The sequence below is a fragment of the Coregonus clupeaformis genome, chromosome 2, assembly GCF_020615455.1.
Source record: "Coregonus clupeaformis isolate EN_2021a chromosome 2, ASM2061545v1, whole genome shotgun sequence".
Taxonomy (NCBI): domain Eukaryota; kingdom Metazoa; phylum Chordata; class Actinopteri; order Salmoniformes; family Salmonidae; genus Coregonus; species Coregonus clupeaformis.
Genome location: NC_059193.1, coordinates 7,105,387 through 7,125,397, shown reverse-complemented (window position 1 = coordinate 7,125,397; position 20,011 = coordinate 7,105,387). Strand labels below are relative to the sequence as shown.

The window sequence follows — 20,011 nt, the reverse complement described above, 5'->3', positions numbered from 1 at the left end:
GTTGGCGCTTCAGATAAGGATTTGGGAATGGTGCTCTCCCTCTCTCCCAGCTGCCGGTGTAACTCTGTGTTTCTCTGCAGCCAGTTTATGGGTCAACAATGCAAATGCAGGGGGCCTGGGAGGGTCTGGGAGGTACTGGGAGGCACTGGGAGGTACTGGAAGGCACCCAGCGCATTACGCAGAGCAGTGCTGGCATCTACCCCAGACTACCTCCCGAGTGGCGCAGTGGTCTAAGGCACTGCATCGCAGTGCTAGCTGTGCCACTAGAGATCCTGGTTCGAATCCAGGCTCTGTCGTAGCCGGCCGTGACCGGGAGACCCATGGTGCGGCGCACAATTGGCCCAGTGTCGTCTAGGGTAGGGGAGGGAATGGCCGGCAGGGATGTAGCTCAGTTGGTAGAGCATGGCGTTTGCAACGCCAGGGTTGTGGGTTCGATTCCCACGGGGGGTATGAAAAAAAAATAAAAAATAAAAAATAATAATAATAATAATAATGTATGCACTCACTAGCTGTAAGTTGCTCTGGATAAGAGTGTCTACTAAAATGTACATGTAAATGTACCCAAAGCAAAGACCCAACCAGTGAGAGAGACTCTGAAAGGCCCTTTCCTACCACAGCTTTCTCTATTGTCGTCACAAATGACCAACTACACCCCAAACTGAATGACAAACCGCAAATACAGATTAGTAACAGATTATCATGCTCTATATAATGTTTAGTATTATTTAGCATTTCCCTAAGGCTGTTTGTCTTCTTTTCTGGGTATAACCCAGTAGTGGTGAATTGGCTGAGTAGTTGAATAAGCATTTAGTCATGATAAAGGAGATGTCTGCTGCTCTGAAAGGCAACATACCCCATGTGAGGCCCGGTGTGCTGTGTACCTGAGCACCCTGCCATAACGACCAACACAATTCATTATCCTGTCCTCTGCTTTACCACTGGCCATACAGAACAGGCAATAAAGCAGACATTACTTGTTTCCATTTGGGCCATATGGGTTCCAGATGATTCCTCCTGATACTAGCTGGCTAACAGAAGACCAAGTTGTTCTAATCGCACGCCATCCAGAAAGCCATTTGGGTCCCAGAGTGTGTCTGACCGAGACCTAGGCCCCTTTACTATTCTGGCAAATGTATATAAACTCAGGGGCATATGCCATAAATCAGAATAGACTCCCAGGCTCTACATGTGAGGTGGAGAGATGTATCGTAATAAGGCTTTGTATTACCTTTGGCACCACATGGTAGCCAGGCAAATCATGATACAGTCATGTAGGCTAACGTGTCTCTTTTGCTGTGGCCTACACTCCTGCTCCATATTACAGGACCCATGCAGTGTTCTGTTGATGGAAGCAGACAGTCGTTCTAGACATACTGCTGATGTTTCTAATGTTTCCCTCACTACAGAGCTGTTTCCTCCACTGGTGTACTGCCGTGCCGCCTGTCTGCTCCCCACATGGCCTATGCAGCTATAGCGCCTCCAAAGAATTTATAACAGACCTCTTTTCATTGTTATGATTACACCTGAGATTGATTGGCTCAATACAAATATGAAAAGCTATCATGTGTCTCAAACATATATCCCCATTACTATGAACCTCCATAATTTCTAACATCTCTGTCTGCTGTGAGAATGTAGAGCCCAATAGGTCACAGTGCTGTCAACAACACACATTTACACAGTCAATATGGGTCATAGATATTCTAAACACAACTCCTGAACTTGCCCTAGTCTATGATCAGTCAATAGTAATATGACCTTTGCATCTGGAAACAACTGTTGTAAATAATGCTAATGCCTGGTAATGCACAATTATCACACACTGCTTAAACATGCATATGTGTCATCATTTCTAAAGATTATAACATTATAATCTATAATAAAATATTGTTTGTTATGATTTCCTCATTGGCCTATTTACCATTGATTTTTTTAAATATTTTTTTTTACATCTATAGTTATTTTTGACAGCTGACTTTGACACTTAAAATGGGTGAGGCAAATAGAATTTTAGCTAACCTCAATTTGGAGTACCCGGGCTAGGTGTCGCCGCTTCTGACTGTCTCAAGCCCCGCCTTTTGTTCACTGTGAGCGGTAGAGACCGGAGGTAGGCAGGAGGCAGTGGCGTTGTCCTTGCTGTGTGTGTCAGTTCGCCAGAGAGAGCACCGTACAGCACAGCTAGTTACATTTAGCAGATCCACAGAATTGATATATGTAGACTGACGCATAGGCTACGTTGAGCAGGCACCGGTTCCTTCCTGAATCAGACAACGGGGACCAACCATGGACCTATTCGAGTTTGACTTCTTTAGGGACTGGGAACTGGAGCAACAGTGGTACGTACAAGTGTTTCTTTTTATTTACATTATGTAGCTATTAACGTCTTTGTCAGAGGCTTTTTTCTGAGCAACCTAGCTGCGCTGCCACATCGATGCGCTCTGTATTTTGGCGTCGGGCTCCAGGAATGCTCGCATTCCTTCTCGGAACACATTAAAGTGAGAGATGAGTGTGAGGAATTATTTTAGAGCCCTGCGTGTCTGCGCTTTGCCTCTATTGTCAGATTGTGCGTTGTAGGACTAAGTAGCGCTAGGAAGTGTTCGGTGCGCGCACACTCGCAGGGACATAGTGCCACCTCTTGAATGGGGGAAGTTCACCGATGCTGGTTTTGCTCTCTGTAAATGTCAGCTTGAATTCGGGATCATTCGATGCGTAATTGTATAGTTTACACCCTAAACATGCGTTTCATAGGGGTTTTATTTAGGTCGCCAATGTAGTTACTGTGGTGAATTGCATGACAACTGAATCAATTGTCCTTGTCTGTCTTATTGTTTTAAATATCCCAGCTATTATTTGTCAAATGGTCTCCTCTAAAACACAATCTAGACTATTTGTGTAGGCCTATTGTCAGGTTTGATTTGTAATGGATTGTATCGATTCAATAGGAAATATTGCTATTCATTATAATGGCCTATCACGGTGGTTTACCGTTATTTATTATGACATAGTCTAAGTTTACCCTGGTCCACATCTGGTCAGCGATTCGGTAGGCTACCTATTGCAATAATTATATTTTTAACCATATGATATCATTTAAAATAATTTCAATTTCATCCCAATCTTAAGAGAATCAGTGGCATCCAAATTAAACTATGCAACCATTACTAGAGCTAGTAGTAACTTTAATTTGGATGCCAGTGATTCCCTAAAGATTTGGGGTGTTCTATTCACGGTCAGAAGTAACACCATCACAGAGAGAGAGTAGCGGGCAAATAACTGTGATAACATGGTAACACAACCCATGAGAGCAGGGACCAGCCTGCATGATTTGATCCTTCCATTGTTTTTATTTTACTCCATCCATTCATCCTTCCTCTTAGTTGTCCTCTACCCAATCCCTCACACAATACTTACAACCACATAATAATTAAGTCCTGCATTAATTGTTTTATTTTTTCATAGTTTTAGATAAATATACTAGGCCTAGCCTACTGTAGCCGATACAACAACCTACTGTGCATTATGACTGTTGAATTACCACGGGACTACAGGAATGACTAATCCTGGTTGTTTCCATTTCTGCTTTATTGATTGCATGCTGCAATACTCACATTAGTTAATTTTTGAGACACCTCTTTGCTTTAGTTGTTTTCTTTTAAATTATTTCAATTCAAATCATGCCTCTTCATCATGTCCCATCTACCTCTGAGAGTGCTAGACTGGAATGGAATGTGTAGCTATAAACAAACAGCTCATTACAGCTTTCCATCAAAATACCTTTTTTTTTTTGCAATGTAATGTCCCTGTTTGTGTTTCACAAAATTATGAGTGATTGAGCATTATTTCATGCTGCGGTAGTTGGTTTATAATGGTTGGTGGGATTTTAATTTTAAGAGGTAAATGTTGGGAGTGCATATGTTTTATCTGACCACAGTGCCATGATCTGTTAAATAACCAGATCACACTGTAGATCTACCTGCAAGAGTTCAATCAGTTAATAGGGTTTAGCTTGGTATTAGCGCTGAGCGATTAACAGACATTTCTGTTCTTTTTTGTTTTTTAAACAACTAATTGAAATACGTTTTTTCTGTGAGCTCAATGCGCACATTGCAGTTTCTCTAGAGATACATCAGATACAGCCTGAACTGTGTGATGTAGTAGGGAGTTGTAGTTTCCAACAGGCCAATATTCTACATAGTTTAGCGAATAAAACGTGGTAATTAACTACACTAACCATGTTTCCATACACTGTTTTTATGCGAATAAAGTCATACAATATATTTTTTTTAAGTCACGACAGCTGTGATGGAACAGAACGTTTCGGTACAACTTTTTAAATACTGACAGATAATTTGTTTGTTTTACATGGTGGGATCTTTTTGTGTCTGTAAAATTAATTATGCGAGAAATGGTGGTGGAAATGCCTTTATGCGCAAAAATTGATATAATAACCATCATATCGAAGTACATTTGGATTCACTCGATGATATGGTGTGTGGTCCTCCCACTACGACTCAGGAAACCATGCAGTTTATTAGGCTACAGATGAAATAAGTTATGATGAACTTCACAGGGTGGTGAAAGTGCAGAGTGATCTTGATGCAGCTTTTCAAGAAATATCGAGGCTCTTATTCTGGTGACATGATGATCGATGCTTGACTGCCGTTTGACAAATACAAATATGTTCGCTCGTATCCATAATAATCTCATAATGTAGACTAACCTACCCGCACAGCCTACCCTCACCGTATCTGCAAGCTGTTGGCTAGAGCGCATGTGCGAAGACCAGAGTATGCACATTTGCTATTTAACCGTTTTTTTGACAAAACTATCGGTAGAGTTGAAAATGCGATGGAAACATATTGAACTTTAGATTTTTATTAGGTACATGAAAACCTAAGAGAAAAAGTACATTTTGTGTACACTATGTCATCAAACACTGATTTTGTATTTTTTTTTAAAGTAAATTTGGTGGAAACACACAAAAGTACATTTTGTGTGCACCACGTCATCATGCACTGCTTTTTATCTGCAAAAAGTCAATTTGGTGGAAACACAACACTGGTTGGAAAATTTACATATTTTCTTTATGCAGATTCTAGAGTATTCGAATGAAAATCTGTCACCAATTGGATGGAAATTTAGCTAATTACCATAATCCATTGTACATCTGCTTGTCTGGTCTGTGTTTATTTTACGGAAGAGACTGAAGAATGCATGAAGAATGCATGATCGTGAGGGGATACAGCGAGCAGCTGTTACTTCGCGAGGTATCTCTACCTGAAAATACATTATCTAAGTGATTGATAGTTGGTATTCAGCAGTCATAAAAGTATGCCTTATTTACTTTGAAGAACTACTAAAATTGTGATTTTGTCAGACAGAAGCTCTATAGAGATGAGATGACTTGGAATTAAATAATAAAGTCATCAATTAAAAAATATATTTTATTAAAGTAAAGTAATGTGAATAAATGATGGTTAAGAAGTGATAAGCAGTAATGGGCAGTCACTACCATCATGGGACTTTTATTCATTGTTTTATTCTGTATTACACCTTTCAACCCATATAGTCGAAGCCAAAATCGGAAACCGTGTTAATTTTTAAATAATCAAACTGACCTCAAAAATCGCTCAGCACTACTTGGTGTTAAGTAATTCAGCTTGAAGGACAAGGGTAGCTGAGATATGTTTGTTTACATATATTTTTATTACAGAAAATAAGAAATAGAAAAAGGCTTTCTTTGCACATGTCATAACGTATGCTCTCACATAATGTAGATGATTCCCATTGATTGATGCCTTCCATTACTGCTTTGGCTTCATCAATAGTTATTTTTTCCACTTCACAACTGGAACGTGTGATAGTGATGTGAAATTATGTCCACCTCTTAAGCCAAGGGCAATATCTCAACACGGATATTGATTTTAATTTGATTACTCTCATGCTGGTTTAGGTAGAGCAAGTGTTAGGTTTAATCAAGTCAAAGGGGGGGAGGGAGAGACTGTCTGTACAGAGGGAGAGACTGTCTGTACAGAGGGAGAGACTGTCTGTACAGAGGGAGAGACTGTCTGTACAGAGGGAGAGACTGTCTGTACAGAGGGAGAGACTGTCTGTACAGAGGGAGAGACTGTCTGAGAGTGCCACTATGCCATGCCAGCAGCAGGAGAGAATAGACAGCTGGGTTCTGGGGATGGTGGTGTAGAAGTGCTTTGCTCCAATCAGCAAGTCATATATCAAATCAAATCAAATTTTATTTGCCAAATGCGGCGAATACAACAGGTGTAGTAGACCTCACAGTGAAATGCTTATTTAGTTTTAAGAAAAATAAGTGTTAAGTAAAAAAATAGGCAAGTTAAAAATAAAAAATAATTAAAGAGCAACAGTAAAATAACAGTAGGGAGGCTATATACAGGGGGTACCGGTACAGAGTCAATGTGCGGGGGCACCAGTTAGTCATGGCCTCACCACCAGTAATCATTTGATGACGGTCATGGTTCTCCCTTTCTCTCCATAATGATTTCTCGTCACTGGAGGAGGAATTAGCAGATAGACAGGGAATTGACGCTTGTGTGTGGAGATACAGGCCTGGACCACTGTACTGAACACAGTGATGCCTCATTCTGTTGGCGTTGTGAGGAGAAATTAGAGCTCAATAAAGTAACACCTACAAATAATGTGTGCTAAAGCCTGTTTTATGGACATCCACACCTTGGACTGGGTTTAACGTGACCCTTTTTAATTAGGTCTGGCTATTTATTGTCGCTTTCTCTTTTAATTTTCTAGCGTCATTATTACTTGACGGATCACCAGGGATTACTCTGACTTTAGTGTCATGAGAAATAGTCATTTTCCCTTTTACTGGTACTTCTCAGCAGGGATTGCTGTCCAAATAATTCATTTTTATTTGGCTCGAAATGCGTAAAGCCTCGCAGCGTTGCCGGATGACAAGGAGAGAAAAATAGTCTATTGAGGTGATGTGGGTATTGGATATGTAAAGGGATACTGGCAAGGTCCCTGCCTGGTGAACCAGGATGGAAGGGAAAATAAAATGTTCAGTCTACTGATAGTCTCACCAAAGGGGCCCAAGAGCTCTGTAATTCTGAACCGACATGTCTGGGGGAAGAAGCTGCTGTGGCAGCAATAGATAAAGAAAACACTTCTGAATCGAACAGTATAAAGACTGATTAAGACAGATCAACGAACCGTCGTAATTATTAGGTAAATATACAGCTGACTAATGTAATTCAGACCTTTGAGCAAATACTTACGTTAGAAGTGGATGTGAAGTGTACAGTGTGGTGACTTCTGTAGACATAATGGTGTCTTATTGCTGTAATATCAGAGCATCCATAGAACAGTAGTTGTTGTATGAAACAGTGTCACCACACTGTACACTTTTCTATAACCCCGGTCTCACTTCTACATTTTATAAAGCATTTTTTTAGTTTTGGTCAAGTATTATTGCAATAATTTCTCTCCATATTTTAAAGCTGTGCCTTGCAGTCCCTTTTCTGCAGTTTAGTCACAGGGATGTAGTTTTCTCAAGGTCTGCAGCAGACCCACCACATTCCACCCTGGTGCACAGACCACAGCTGGGGGCACATATTATAAAGTGTGCCCGAGGAGCCTCTCTCAATGCCAATCTCATTTGTGCCGGCATGAAGAGATGGCCATGCCAGGGTGCCTGCTGGCATCTCTCTGTCCGTCCACCTCCTCTCCGCTCTGTCGCCGTGACATGAACTCACAGCAGTTGGCATCCTGGCTCCGGGAGGTGCCTGCCAAGTCCACTGCCTCGAGGACTCTCTCTGCCATCTGCCAACGAGCGGCGAGTGCTGTGGAATGATAAAGCAGAGCCTGTCAGTGATCATGTTCTGCGGAGACTAAAGGTGAGGGTGGCACGGCCCTTCTGCCCTCCGGTCCAGTGTGCAATTAACAAGTTCATCTGGAGCAGCTCTTCCTGTCAGAGCTGGGAGACCTCACCTCACTAATATCCACCTGGCCTTGGCCAAGAGCTGGACTGAAGCTGGCAGAGCGGAGAGGGCGGGGGGGAGGGGAGCAGTATTTGATGTGTGTCTCAATAGAAGGATTTCTCTTTTATCCTTGGCTGAGTGTTAATAGCCTGTGGTGGAAAGTGTATATTTCTGTGATGGAGAGGAAGTGATTCAAGATAAGGTAACACAGTAGAGGAATGGTCTTTGACTATCAAGTACAGCCAAGTCATAGATAGTAGCCATACCTATGGACACATACTACAGAGCTATGGGATCGCAAATCACCCACCACCTCCCTAATACACACACCTCTGCATCATAATCAGAAAGCATGTGACTACCTTCACCCACCCTTGACCTTGATGAAGTGACCACTCATACCTCATCACACCTGTCTGTCACAGTTTATCAGGCCTTACTCAGTCCTCCTCCAATAGTCCCTCACTACAGTGGTGGAGGAGAGAAGAGAGGAGAGGAGGAGAGGGCATTCACTAAGACTGGGCTCAGGGGGATAAGACCCTTCCACTGCCAGTCCTTCACTAGCGGCTAGCCCAACTCCAGCTAAGCTCCTGGCTGGCTGGCTGGCTGGCACTGGCTACAGTTAATAACTCTGCACTAATTACCATGGACCTAATAAGGACAGTAGTAATGGTCAAATGGAGGTAAATGGAAATTACACAGAGGCTTGGCCAAGCAGGCTTGACACTGTTCTTATGCTGCCATGTGTAGCAAGAGCAGAGAGGAGAGACTGATGTGGAGGAGTCAATACTCTATGCACGCTTGAATAGACTGATTGTTTTTAAATATTCAAAGCTATTGACCAGATGTACTTGTGGAGAATCTTCCCTCCTACTAATCTGTTGCTGTGTTGTAATACTTAGTTCATCATCATGTTACTTTCTATAAACTATGTTCTTCTTTGATGAGTACTATGTAGCCTATTACATCAAGCTCTGCTTAGAGGATGCTCTACAAACTCTGGGAATTGAGTTTTCTAGAATTCGAGCTGAGAGGACTTGAGGGAACATTTGCGAGCCTTCAATGCACTAGTTGTCCTTTGGGGAGGAATGATGCTATATTATGTCCTGGAATATCTCTGTGTGCATCAGCTTTTGATGTCTCGTTGGACTTTCATATATTTAGTTCAATATTTCTGTTGTTGTTAAACCTTACCACCAAAGAAGGGAACATTTTGAACAGTTCTCAGAACAGTACGTGTTAGAGAAGTTAAGCAGGTTCATTAGAGCAAAGCAGTAAATGAAAGTAACAGCTCTGACATTTTCTCTCGTCAGCCGCCAAGGTTGTATTAACTTGGTAGAATAAACCCACTTCTGAGATAACGATTTAAATGATAATTGAATGAAACAAGCGCTAAATATGGTGAAAATAATTGAAATCCACAAGCAATTAATTTGAGCACGGGTCCTCGACAAGGCTGCCGTGTTGTGCTGTCACCTGATTGGTTGGGCTGTAGTTTGAGTATCTCTGAGTTAATAGCATACCTTTACTTTCCAACTACAAAGGCCAAGTGCCTCCATTGAAAGCACTGTATGACAAATAAGTTGATTCAGTGGAGCCAGGCAAGGAACAGTCAAGATTTTTTCTCTCATGGTAAAGTTTGCTTTAGGATGACCTTTAGTGATTTGTCCAGTGTAAGCCAAAGGAAATTGCTAGTTCTTTCAAGAAAACATAATATTCATGGAAATGTGGAATAAGCAATAGTATGGGCCTCCTCTGCCAGAGAACAGAGCTTGTTGCGACATTATTTCACTGTTTGCGTTTAGAAGCCGAACTGAATAGTCTAGTCTCGACATGCCAGATAAGTAACGGACTAACATGTACAATGTAATGACCTTTATAGAAAACAGGTTGACTAATACTGTACTTCAACTCCCTCTAGGCTTTGTCATCACAGGCATGCTTTGCCTTAGGATACAATACAATGTAATATTATTCATCTACAATTAATATTGTTAATCATGAATGAGCTTGTACAGTATATGATGATAGACGTCCCAAACGCTGAATGCACGCAACAGTGGATTACACACTGCTTCCTCCCCCTTCCTCCTCCTCACTGTAGAAAAAGGGAGAAGTAATGTTAGCTAGTGCAATATATTTGCAGTCCCTCCTCTCCTCTCTGACAGAGAGCACAAAGGAAGCCTAGTGTCGGGCTGCCTGTGAATGAATCACACCTTGTTTGTTTGGGGAGACAGACAGAGGAGCAGTGAGAACTGTTAAAGCTCTACACAGGAGGAGGAGCATCATCAGGCTCTCCACTTTTACCCAGGCCCCTCTAATCAACCTTTATGTACCTCAGTCTCAGTCTTAATTAGAGTTTTGTGTACCATTTTACCAATGTTTTCCGTTTTGTCAACGCTACTATTCAGTGATCAATTGTACCAATGCTATTCATTCTCTGTTCAGGTACGACTTATTCAGTGTTGTCATTATTTGTTACGCAGTCTTTTCAGTATGCCCCTATGCACTGTTTACATACATTGCACTCAGCACACACATAAAAGCAGTGAGAAGAAAATCCGATGAGCGTAGTTGCTGTCACTAGACCAGTGTGTGTGGTAGTAGAGGCTGCCGTGTGACATTACTGTCATTGCAGAACAACCCAGGGAAATGACAGTCCCAGTGGCTTTTACTGTCCGCTAAAGATCACTCCACAAGGCACATCTGCCTTACCACAAACATAATGACAACTATAAAATGACTTGAGTAGAGATCTGCTGTTAAGTGTAGTGAGCAACAAAATGAATAGCATGAGGAGGAACAGGCTGCTGTTATCTGTAGAGGGGAATACAGTAACCCGGTGATTGGCCCCCATCAAAAATGTCCCAATCTTTCATTTTATTATTTTATTTAACCTTTATTTAACTAGACAAGTCAGTTAAGAACAAATTCTTATTTACAATGACGGCCTACCCTAGGCCTACCCTAGGCCTACCCTAGGCCTACCCTAGGCCTACCCTCAATCTAGGTTGCACTTTAGGCCCCTTAACAATCAGTTGAGACTGAGACTCACTTAAAACGAATGCAATGGTAGAGAATACGAACCATTGGGCTTAATGCATAACCCAATGCCTCATTATGTAAAATATGAAGTCATTTATTGCCCTCAAGACACATAGCCTAACCTTCTGAGGTTTCTATTGCGTTTTATTTTCTTCTTCTCCTTTCTCCCCTCAAGCGTTACAGATGCATCCACATTGACTCAGGATGACAGGCGAGCATGTGAAGTGTGTGTAAAGTAGTGGCAGGTAGCCTAGCAGTTAAGAGAGTTGGGCCAGTAACCGTCACTGGTTGGAATCCCCGAGCCGACTAGGTGAAACATCTGTCTATGTGCCCTTGAGCAAGGCACTTAACCCTAATTGCTCCTGTAAGTCGCTCTGGATAAGAGTGTCTGCTAAATGACTAAAATGTAAATGGCAGTGTATGTGGACCTCCCAGACCACTAAGGTCATCATCAAGGCTCATGTTTCAGCCATGCCTTAGTGATGGAGACAGATGATATGTTACTGTGGGGTCTGTAAGGTGCATATTGTAGTAGGCCTATTGCAGTGACTGGCATACTCTGCTGTCTGACTGTTAGTTACAGTAAATCAGCTGTGCCTTTTGCTGTGCAGTATGTCTCAACGTAAGGGTGGTGTCAAGGTTGACAAATTAACACCTTGGCATAAATACATTTGCTTTTTTATTTCTGCCCTGCCGCTGTAATTCCGTTCCTCTAGCTCACAATAATGTTTTCACAGGAGTGAGGCAGACAGTAGGAGTGAGGCAGACAGTAGGAGTGAGGCAGACAGTAGGAGTGAGGCAGACAGTAGGAGTGAGGCAGACAGTAGGAGTGAGGCAGACAGTAGGAGAGAGGCAGACAGTAGGAGAGAGGCAGACAGTAGGAGAGAGGCAGACAGTAGGAGAGAGGCAGACAGTAGGAGAGAGGCAGACATTAGCGTCACATTAGGACTGATTTATTATTTCTCTCTTCCTTATAGCTCTTGTAGAATTCCCCAAAGCTCTTCACATTATCTGAACCTGGTGGGATTTCTCACCGCCTTCTCCCTGTGTGGAAGATTTTTAGTGAAAAAGTGCCAGAAGGATATCTAGCTAAAAGGCCTGTGTGGCTTTGGAGACTGAGAGAGACCCAGGAAGTGGCGGCTGGGTTTGGAGGGAAGTCAACAAGCAAATGATCCAGAAAGCGGTGGGAGGAAAACAACATCAGTTGAGGAGTGATTGCCACGCCACGGGGGCCTGGTATTGGTGATTTATTGCATGTTTCTGTTTTCCCAGCATGTTTCTTCACAGATCCCATGGCATTGACGTATTACCCTAAGTGTCAACAACATACCTGTTACAAATCAATTTGACACTGTTTTGGTCGAGTGGCCTGCTAGTCGACTAGACCAGAGGAAGTGTGTGTTTGTGGCCACACCCTCATTGATCTTTTGCTATTGATCTCTGCTCTCATTTCTGCCTTCCTCCCGAGCCGGACACACAGCAGAGTTGTATTTAACCAGTTTTATTGTGATGTGACCAAGATGGATGTGACATTGTCCTCCATTGCCCGCCAGAGTGTGTGAGTGTTAATGAAGCCATTAGCACAGTGCGAGGCACTAGAGAGCATAGTGACATTCCCATTATTCTGCAGTACTGCTGACTCTCTGTCACTGATCCACTCTTGCTGTCCTTTTAAGCTTCATTAATTCATTTTGTATCAAAAGCAGTTAGATACATAAGACTGGTGGTGTTCATAATAATGTATCTTACAATTACCATCCTCACACACTGGCTCCAGAATGCTCTCTTTCTCTCTCTCTCTCTCTCTTTCTCTCTCTCTCTCTCTTTCTCTTCTCTTTCTCTCTCTCTCTGAGGCCTTCAGAAAAAAAGGAAATGGGCTATACAATCAATCGTATTAGCTGGTTGATAAGCTGAATCAGGTTAGTTAGAACTGGGGTTGGAGCGAAAACCTACAGGAGGGTAGCTCTCCAGGAACAGGGTTGGAGAGCCCTAAAATAGTGACACAGAAAAAGCATTGACTGGGTCAATGAAAAGCAGAGCGGGAAGGAATTCCTGGTCTGGTAGCAGGAGAAATCTTTACAGGAAGTGTCCGTGGCACACAGGAAGCAGCGAGTGTGTCGGGACAATACCCCAGCCTCTCTGTGCTCATTGATTGGCTGAGAGCAGGTTTGTGCTCCCAATTAACATTGTTCAGTTTCATTAAGGTCATATTAGACACAGCCGGCTTCTGCTGATCCTGCCTAAGAATCCAGCAACCGGGAAATCAATTAGAAGCAAGGAATGGCTTCTGCCTCTGTTCCTCTTTGCCTCTCCTAACAAACGGACAGACAACCAGTTAACAGGGGCTGTCAGCAGAGCGGCTCTGGCAATAACGGCATCGTTTCTGGATTATGACTCTCTGGGCTCCCTGGTCAAGTGTGGTTTCTTACATTGAATTAACTTCACTAGGATGACAGTTAGTGTAGTTGAACGCATCAATTCCATATTGTTACTGATCCCAGGGCGTGATAGCAGAAACATTAGACTTGTCTCAAGTCATTAGGTGTTCATTGGCTGGCTGAGCTGTAGCTAACCACCAGCATCTTAATTAGTTACAAGCAAGATTATTTTTTAAAATCATACATTTAGCAAAACAAATTATTTCATCATATTTTTGGATGAACATTATTATCATATCCATATTAATCGTATCATAATAATCCTATCATATAATTATCCTTATTCCATGATGTCCCTTCATATCTGCGCTATTGATAGAATGTGTGTTGTTGGGGGGAAGCTGTGATTAGAAGCTTAGGAAAATGATGTGATTGGCCGGTGTGTGTCACAGATGCCCCTCATCCAAGCTTTTGGGAGCGAGTTTCTTCCAGGCCCCTCTGTGGCGTAGCTCCAGGTCGCATCCTGAATGCTATCTGCCTGCTGCAGGAATGCCTGGGCCAGGGCTGGAGCTGTGGCAGCGGTTGGGTCTGCAGCTGCGCAGACAGGAGTGTGGCGGTAGCGGTGGTGGTGGTGGTGGCGCGAGGGCAGATAGCGGTGGCTCTGTGGCTGCAGATAACAGGGGACTGGCAGGCGTGGGCACGGCAATGGCAGCCCGCGGTCTCACACCGCTGCATCTCTGGCTGCCAGGAGGGTAACGCAGGCGACCTCGCTACCCTACACACACACACACACACACACACACACACACACACGTGCACACGCTTGTGTATGCTCACACACACGCTCTCCATACAGGACGTACAGCAACATACACTTCTGTCTAAAACAGCTCCTCCTATGTCAGTCTATCCTCTGTCTGTCTCTCCTCTCCTCTGTCTATCTCTCCTCTCCTCTGTCTCTCTCCTCTCCTCTGTCTCTCTCCTCTCCTCTGTCTATCTCTCCTCTGTCTGTCTCTCTCCTCTCCTCTGTCTGTCTCTCCTCTGTCTGTCTCTCTCCTCTCCTCTGTCTGTCTCTCCTCTGTCTGTCTCTCTCCTCTCCTCTCTGTCTCTCCTCTGTCTGTCTCTCTCCTCTCCTCTGTCTGTCTCTCCTCTCCTCTGTCTGTCTCTCCTCTGTCTGTCTCTCCTCTCCTCTGTCTGTCTCTCCTCTGTCTGTCTCTCTCCTCTCCTCTGTCTATCTCTCCTCTGTCTGTCTCTCTCCTCTCCTCTGTCTGTCTCTCTCCTCTCCTCTGTCTATCTCTCCTCTGTCTGTCTCTCTCCTCTCCTCTGTCTGTCTCTCCTCTGTCTGTCTCTCTCCTCTCCTCTGTCTGTCTCTCCTCTGTCTGTCTCTCTCCTCTCCTCTGTCTGTCTCTCCTCTGTCTGTCTCTCTCCTCTCCTCTGTCTGTCTCTCCTCTCCTCTGTCTGTCTCTCCTCTGTCTGTCTCTCTCCTCTCCTCTGTCTGTCTCTCCTCTGTCTGTCTCTCTCCTCTGTCTGTCTCTCCTCTGTCTGTCTCTCTCCTCTCCTCTGTCTGTCTCTCCTCTGTCTGTCTCTCTCCTCTCCTCTGTCTATCTCTCCTCTGTCTGTCTCTCTCCTCTCCTCTGTCTGTCTCTCCTCTGTCTGTCTCTCTCCTCTCCTCTGTCTGTCTCTCCTCTGTCTGTCTCTCTCCTCTCCTCTGTCTGTCTCTCCTCTGTCTGTCTCTCTCCTCTCCTCTGTCTGTCTCTCTCCTCTCCTCTGTCTGTCTCTCCTCTGTCTGTCTCTCTCCTCTCCTCTGTCTGTCTCTCTCCTCTCCTCTGTCTGTCTCTCCTCTGTCTGTCTCTCTCCTCTGTCTGTCTCTCCTCTGTCTGTCTCTCTCCTCTCCTCTGTCTGTCTCTCCTCTGTCTGTCTCTCTCCTCTCCTCTGTCTATCTCTCCTCTGTCTGTCTGTCTCTCTCCTCTCCTCTGTCTGTCTCTCCTCTGTCTGTCTCTCTCCTCTCCTCTGTCTGTCTCTCCTCTGTCTCTCTCTCCTCTCCTCTGTCTGTCTCTCCTCTGTCTGTCTCTCTCCTCTCCTCTGTCTGTCTCTCTCCTCTCCTCTGTCTGTCTCTCCTCTGTCTGTCTCTCTCCTCTCCTCTGTCTATCTCTCCTCTGTCTGTCTCTCTCCTCTCCTCTGTCTGTCTCTCCTCTGTCTGTCTCTCTCCTCTCCTCTGTCTGTCTCTCCTCTGTCTGTCTCTCTCCTCTCCTCTGTCTGTCTCTCCTCTGTCTGTCTCTCTCCTCTCCTCTGTCTGTCTCTCCTCTGTCTGTCTCTCTCCTCTCCTCTGTCTGTCTCTCTCCTCTCCTCTGTCTGTCTCTCCTCTGTCTGTCTCTCTCCTCTCCTCTGTCTGTCTCTCTCCTCTCCTCTGTCTGTCTCTCCTCTGTCTGTCTCTCTCCTCTGTCTGTCTCTCCTCTGTCTGTCTCTCTCCTCTCCTCTGTCTGTCTCTCCTCTGTCTGTCTGTCTCTCTCCTCTCCTCTGTCTATCTCTCCTCTGTCTGTCTGTCTCTCTCCTCTCCTCTGTCTGTCTCTCCTCTGTCTGTCTCTCTCCTCTCCTCTGTCTGTCTCTCCTCTGTCTGTCTCTCTCCTCTCCTCTGTCTGTCTCTCCTCTGTCTGTCTCTCTCCTCTCCTCTGTCTGTCTCTCCTCTCCTCTGTCTGTCTCTCCTCTGTCTGTCTCTCTCCTCTCCTCTGTCTGTCTCTCCTCTGTCTGTCTCTCTCCTCTCCTCTGTCTGTCTCTCCTCTGTCTGTCTCTCTCCTCTCCTCTGTCTGTCTCTCCTCTGTCTGTCTCTCTCCTCTCCTCTGTCTGTCTCTCCTCTCCTCTGTCTGTCTCTCCTCTGTCTGTCTCTCTCCTCTCCTCTGTCTGTCTCTCCTCTGTCTGTCTCTCTCCTCTGTCTGTCTCTCCTCTGTCTGTCTCTCTCCTCTCCTCTGTCTGTCTCTCCTCTGTCTGTCTCTCTCCTCTCCTCTGTCTATCTCTCCTCTGTCTGTCTCTCTCCTCTCCTCTGTCTGTCTCTCCTCTCTGTCTCTCTCCTCTCCTCTGTCTGTCTCTCCTCTGTCTGTCTCTCTCCTCTCCTCTGTCTGTCTCTCCTCTGTCTGTCTCTCTCCTCTCCTCTGTCTGTCTCTCTCCTCTCCTCTGTCTGTCTCTCCTCTGTCTGTCTCTCTCCTCTCCTCTGTCTGTCTCTCTCCTCTCCTCTGTCTGTCTCTCCTCTGTCTGTCTCTCTCCTCTCCTCTGTCTATCTCTCCTCTGTCTGTCTGTCTCTCTCCTCTCCTCTGTCTGTCTCTCCTCTGTCTGTCTCTCTCCTCTCCTCTGTCTGTCTCTCCTCTGTCTGTCTCTCTCCTCTCCTCTGTCTGTCTCTCCTCTGTCTGTCTCTCTCCTCTCCTCTGTCTGTCTCTCCTCTGTCTGTCTCTCTCCTCTCCTCTGTCTGTCTCTCCTCTCCTCTGTCTGTCTCTCCTCTGTCTGTCTCTCTCCTCTCCTCTGTCTGTCTCTCCTCTGTCTGTCTCTCTCCTCTCCTCTGTCTGTCTCTCCTCTGTCTGTCTCTCTCCTCTCCTCTGTCTGTCTCTCCCCTGTCTGTCTCTCTCCTCTCCTCTGTCTGTCTCTCCTCTGTCTGTCTCTCCTCTGTCTGTCTCTCTCCTCTCCTCTGTCTGTCTCTCCTCTGTCTGTCTCTCTCCTCTCCTCTGTCTCTCTCCTCTGTCTGTCTCTCTCCTCTCCTCTGTCTGTCTCTCCTCTCCTCTGTCTGTCTCTCCTCTGTCTGTCTCTCCTCTCCTCTGTCTGTCTCTCCTCTCCTCTGTCTCTCTCCTCTCCTCTGTCTCTCTCCTCTCCTCTGTCTGTCTCTCCTCTCCTCTGTCTGTCTCTCCTCTCCTCTGTCTCTCTCTCTCTCCTCTGTCTGTCTCTCCTCTCCTCTGTCTCTCTCCTCTCCTCTGTCTGTCTCTCCTCTCCTCTGTCTGTCTCTCCTCTCCTCTGTCTGTCTCTCCTCTCGTTTGTCTGTCTCTCCTCTCGTTTGTCTGTCTCTCCTCTCCTCTGTCTGTCTCTCCTCTCCTCTGTCTGTCTCTCCTCTCCTCTGTCTGTCTCTCCTCTCCTCTGTCTGTCTCTCCTCTCCTCTGTCTGTCTCTCCTCTCCTCTGTCTGTCTCTCCTCTCCTCTGTCTGTCTCTCTCCTCTCCTCTGTCTGTCTCTACTCTGTCTATCTCTCATCTGTCTGTCTCTCTCCTCTCCTCTGTCTGTCTCTCTCCTCTCCTCTGTCTCTCCTATTCTCTGTCTGTCTCTCCTCTCCTCTGTCTGTCTCTCCTCTGTATGTCTCCCCTCCAGCCCTACATTGTTGTTGTAACATGAAGGACTGACTAGTTTGGGTGGCAGTGTAACCTATGACCAGTTTATGAATGAATGAATGAATTATTTTCAGCTGTATAGCATCCGAGTATGCTACTTTGAGCTCTCACTGACCTCCAGGTTATGAGCCAAAGTAAATGATTGCTTGCTTGCTTCTTAGATGAAAGTCAACAAGAGAGCCAGTCACATAGTTTATTTTCAAACGTTTCAATGTCTTTTCTGTGCCTGCCATATCCCTGAGGATGGCCATTTAGCAAACCAAGCCACATTTCCTACATTTCAATACCCTTTCTGTTCCTAAATAAATGACTGCAATCTATGCTTTGAAGCCTGTCTGGTTAAGATGCAACAACAGGCTGTTGTAAAGTATCTGTATTACCTCAGTATCTACATGCTTATAGGCTTACAGAGGAACATAAAAACAGAGGCAAATCGACCAAAGGTGCCGCTTTACTAAATTATGCACTGCTTCTCCAACCGCTTGGCGTCAAGCTATTGGCCGCTGCTGTGCCGGCCTGAAATGGCCGAGGAGACTAAAAGGCTATTTTATTATTTTGATAATGTTGATTTTATTGGAAAATCAATGGGCTCCAACTGTACATGCATAATCAGGGTATTTGTACAGGATGACATGCAGCATATAGAAATGTAATCAGTATTGAATGGGGAGCAGGGAGATGGATCCAGTGCTCTCTGACAGACAGCAATTGGAAGGTCAGAAGCTTGAATGGAGCCACTGAGCCCAGTCGAGAGGGGACTTGAGGGAGATGGTGGTGCGTTGTGGGTTTTCCCGTCTGACCACTGTGGCTACCGTGACCTTTCTGAGTGGTGGAGGAGCAATCCATGCGTCCAACATGTGCCCTGCACAGATCACTTCCCTCTTATCTGATGGTGCCCAGAGCATGTCATGGGTGGCTGGTTGCGTGGCATAGATGTAGGTTGTCTAATTTGTGTGAGAGACATACAGTGGGGAAAAAAAGTATTTAGTCAGCCACCAATTGTGCAAGTTCTCCCACTTAAAAAGATGAGAGAGGCCTGTAATTTTCATCATAGGTACACGTCAACTATGACAGACAAATTGAGATTTTTTTTCCAGAAAATCAAATTGTAGGATTTTTAATAATAATAATAATAATAATAATAATAATATGCCATTTAGCAGACGCTTTTATCCAAAGCGACTTACAGTCATGTGTGCATACATTTTTGTGTATGGGTGGTCCCGGGGATCGAACCCACTACCCTGGCGTTACAAGCGCCGTGCTCTACCAGCTGAGCTACAGAGGACCACGTTAATGAATTTATTTGCAAATTATGGTGGAAAATAAGTATTTGGTCACCTACAAACAAGCAAGATTTCTGGCTTTCACAGACCTGTAACTTCTTCTTTAAGAGGCTCCTCTGTCGTCCACTCATTACCTGTATTAATGGCACCTGTTTGAACTTGTTATCAGTATAAAAGACACCTGTCCACAACCTCAAACAGTCACACTCCAAACTCCACTATGGCCAAGACCAAAGAGCTGTCAAAGGACACCAGAAACAAAATTGTAGACCTGCACCAGGCTGGGAAGACTGAATCTGCAATAGGTAAGCAGCTTGGTTTGAAGAAATCAACTGTGGGAGCAATTATTAGGAAATGGAAGACATACAAGACCACTGATAATCTCCCTCGATCTGGGGCTCCACGCAAGATCTCACCCCTTTGGGTCAAAATGATCACAAGAACGGTGAGCAAAAATCCCAGAACCACACGGGGGGGACCTAGTGAATGACCTGCAGAGAGCTGGGACCAAAGTAACAAAGCCTACCATCAGTAACACACTACGCTGCCAGGGACTCAAATCCTGCAGTGCGAGACGTGTCCCCCTGCTTAAGCCAGTACATGTCCAGGCCCGTCTGAAGTTTGCTAGAGTGCATTTGGATGATCCAGAAGAGGATTGGGAGAATGTCATATGGTCAGATGAAACCAAAATAGAACTTTTTGGTAAAAACTCAACTCGTCGTGTTTGGAGGACAAAGAATGCTGAGTTGCATCCAAAGAACACCATACCTACTGTGAAGCATGGGGTGGAAACATCATGCTTTGGGGCTGTTTTTCTGCAAAGGGACCAGGACGACTGATCCGTGTAAAGGAAAGAATGAATGGGGCTATGTATCGTGAGATTTTGAGTGAAAACCTCCTTCCATCAGCAAGGGCATTGAAGATGAAACGTGGCTGGGTCTTTCAGCATGACAATGATCCCAAACACACTGCC

General features: G+C 44.8%; 1 protein-coding gene across 1 annotated transcript in view; it reads left to right on the top strand.

The window, feature by feature from the left end:
- The first annotated feature begins 2,157 nt into the window (after positions 1-2,157).
- LOC121585607 (AF4/FMR2 family member 2-like) overlaps positions 2,158-20,011 on the top strand; it is a 335,853-nt gene continuing 317,999 nt past the window's right edge. Inside the window, exon 1 of the mRNA XM_045225453.1 lies at positions 2,158-2,336. Coding sequence (XP_045081388.1) covers positions 2,284-2,336 — 53 coding nt within the window. The 5' untranslated portion in view covers positions 2,158-2,283. The remainder of the gene's footprint in view (positions 2,337-20,011) is intronic.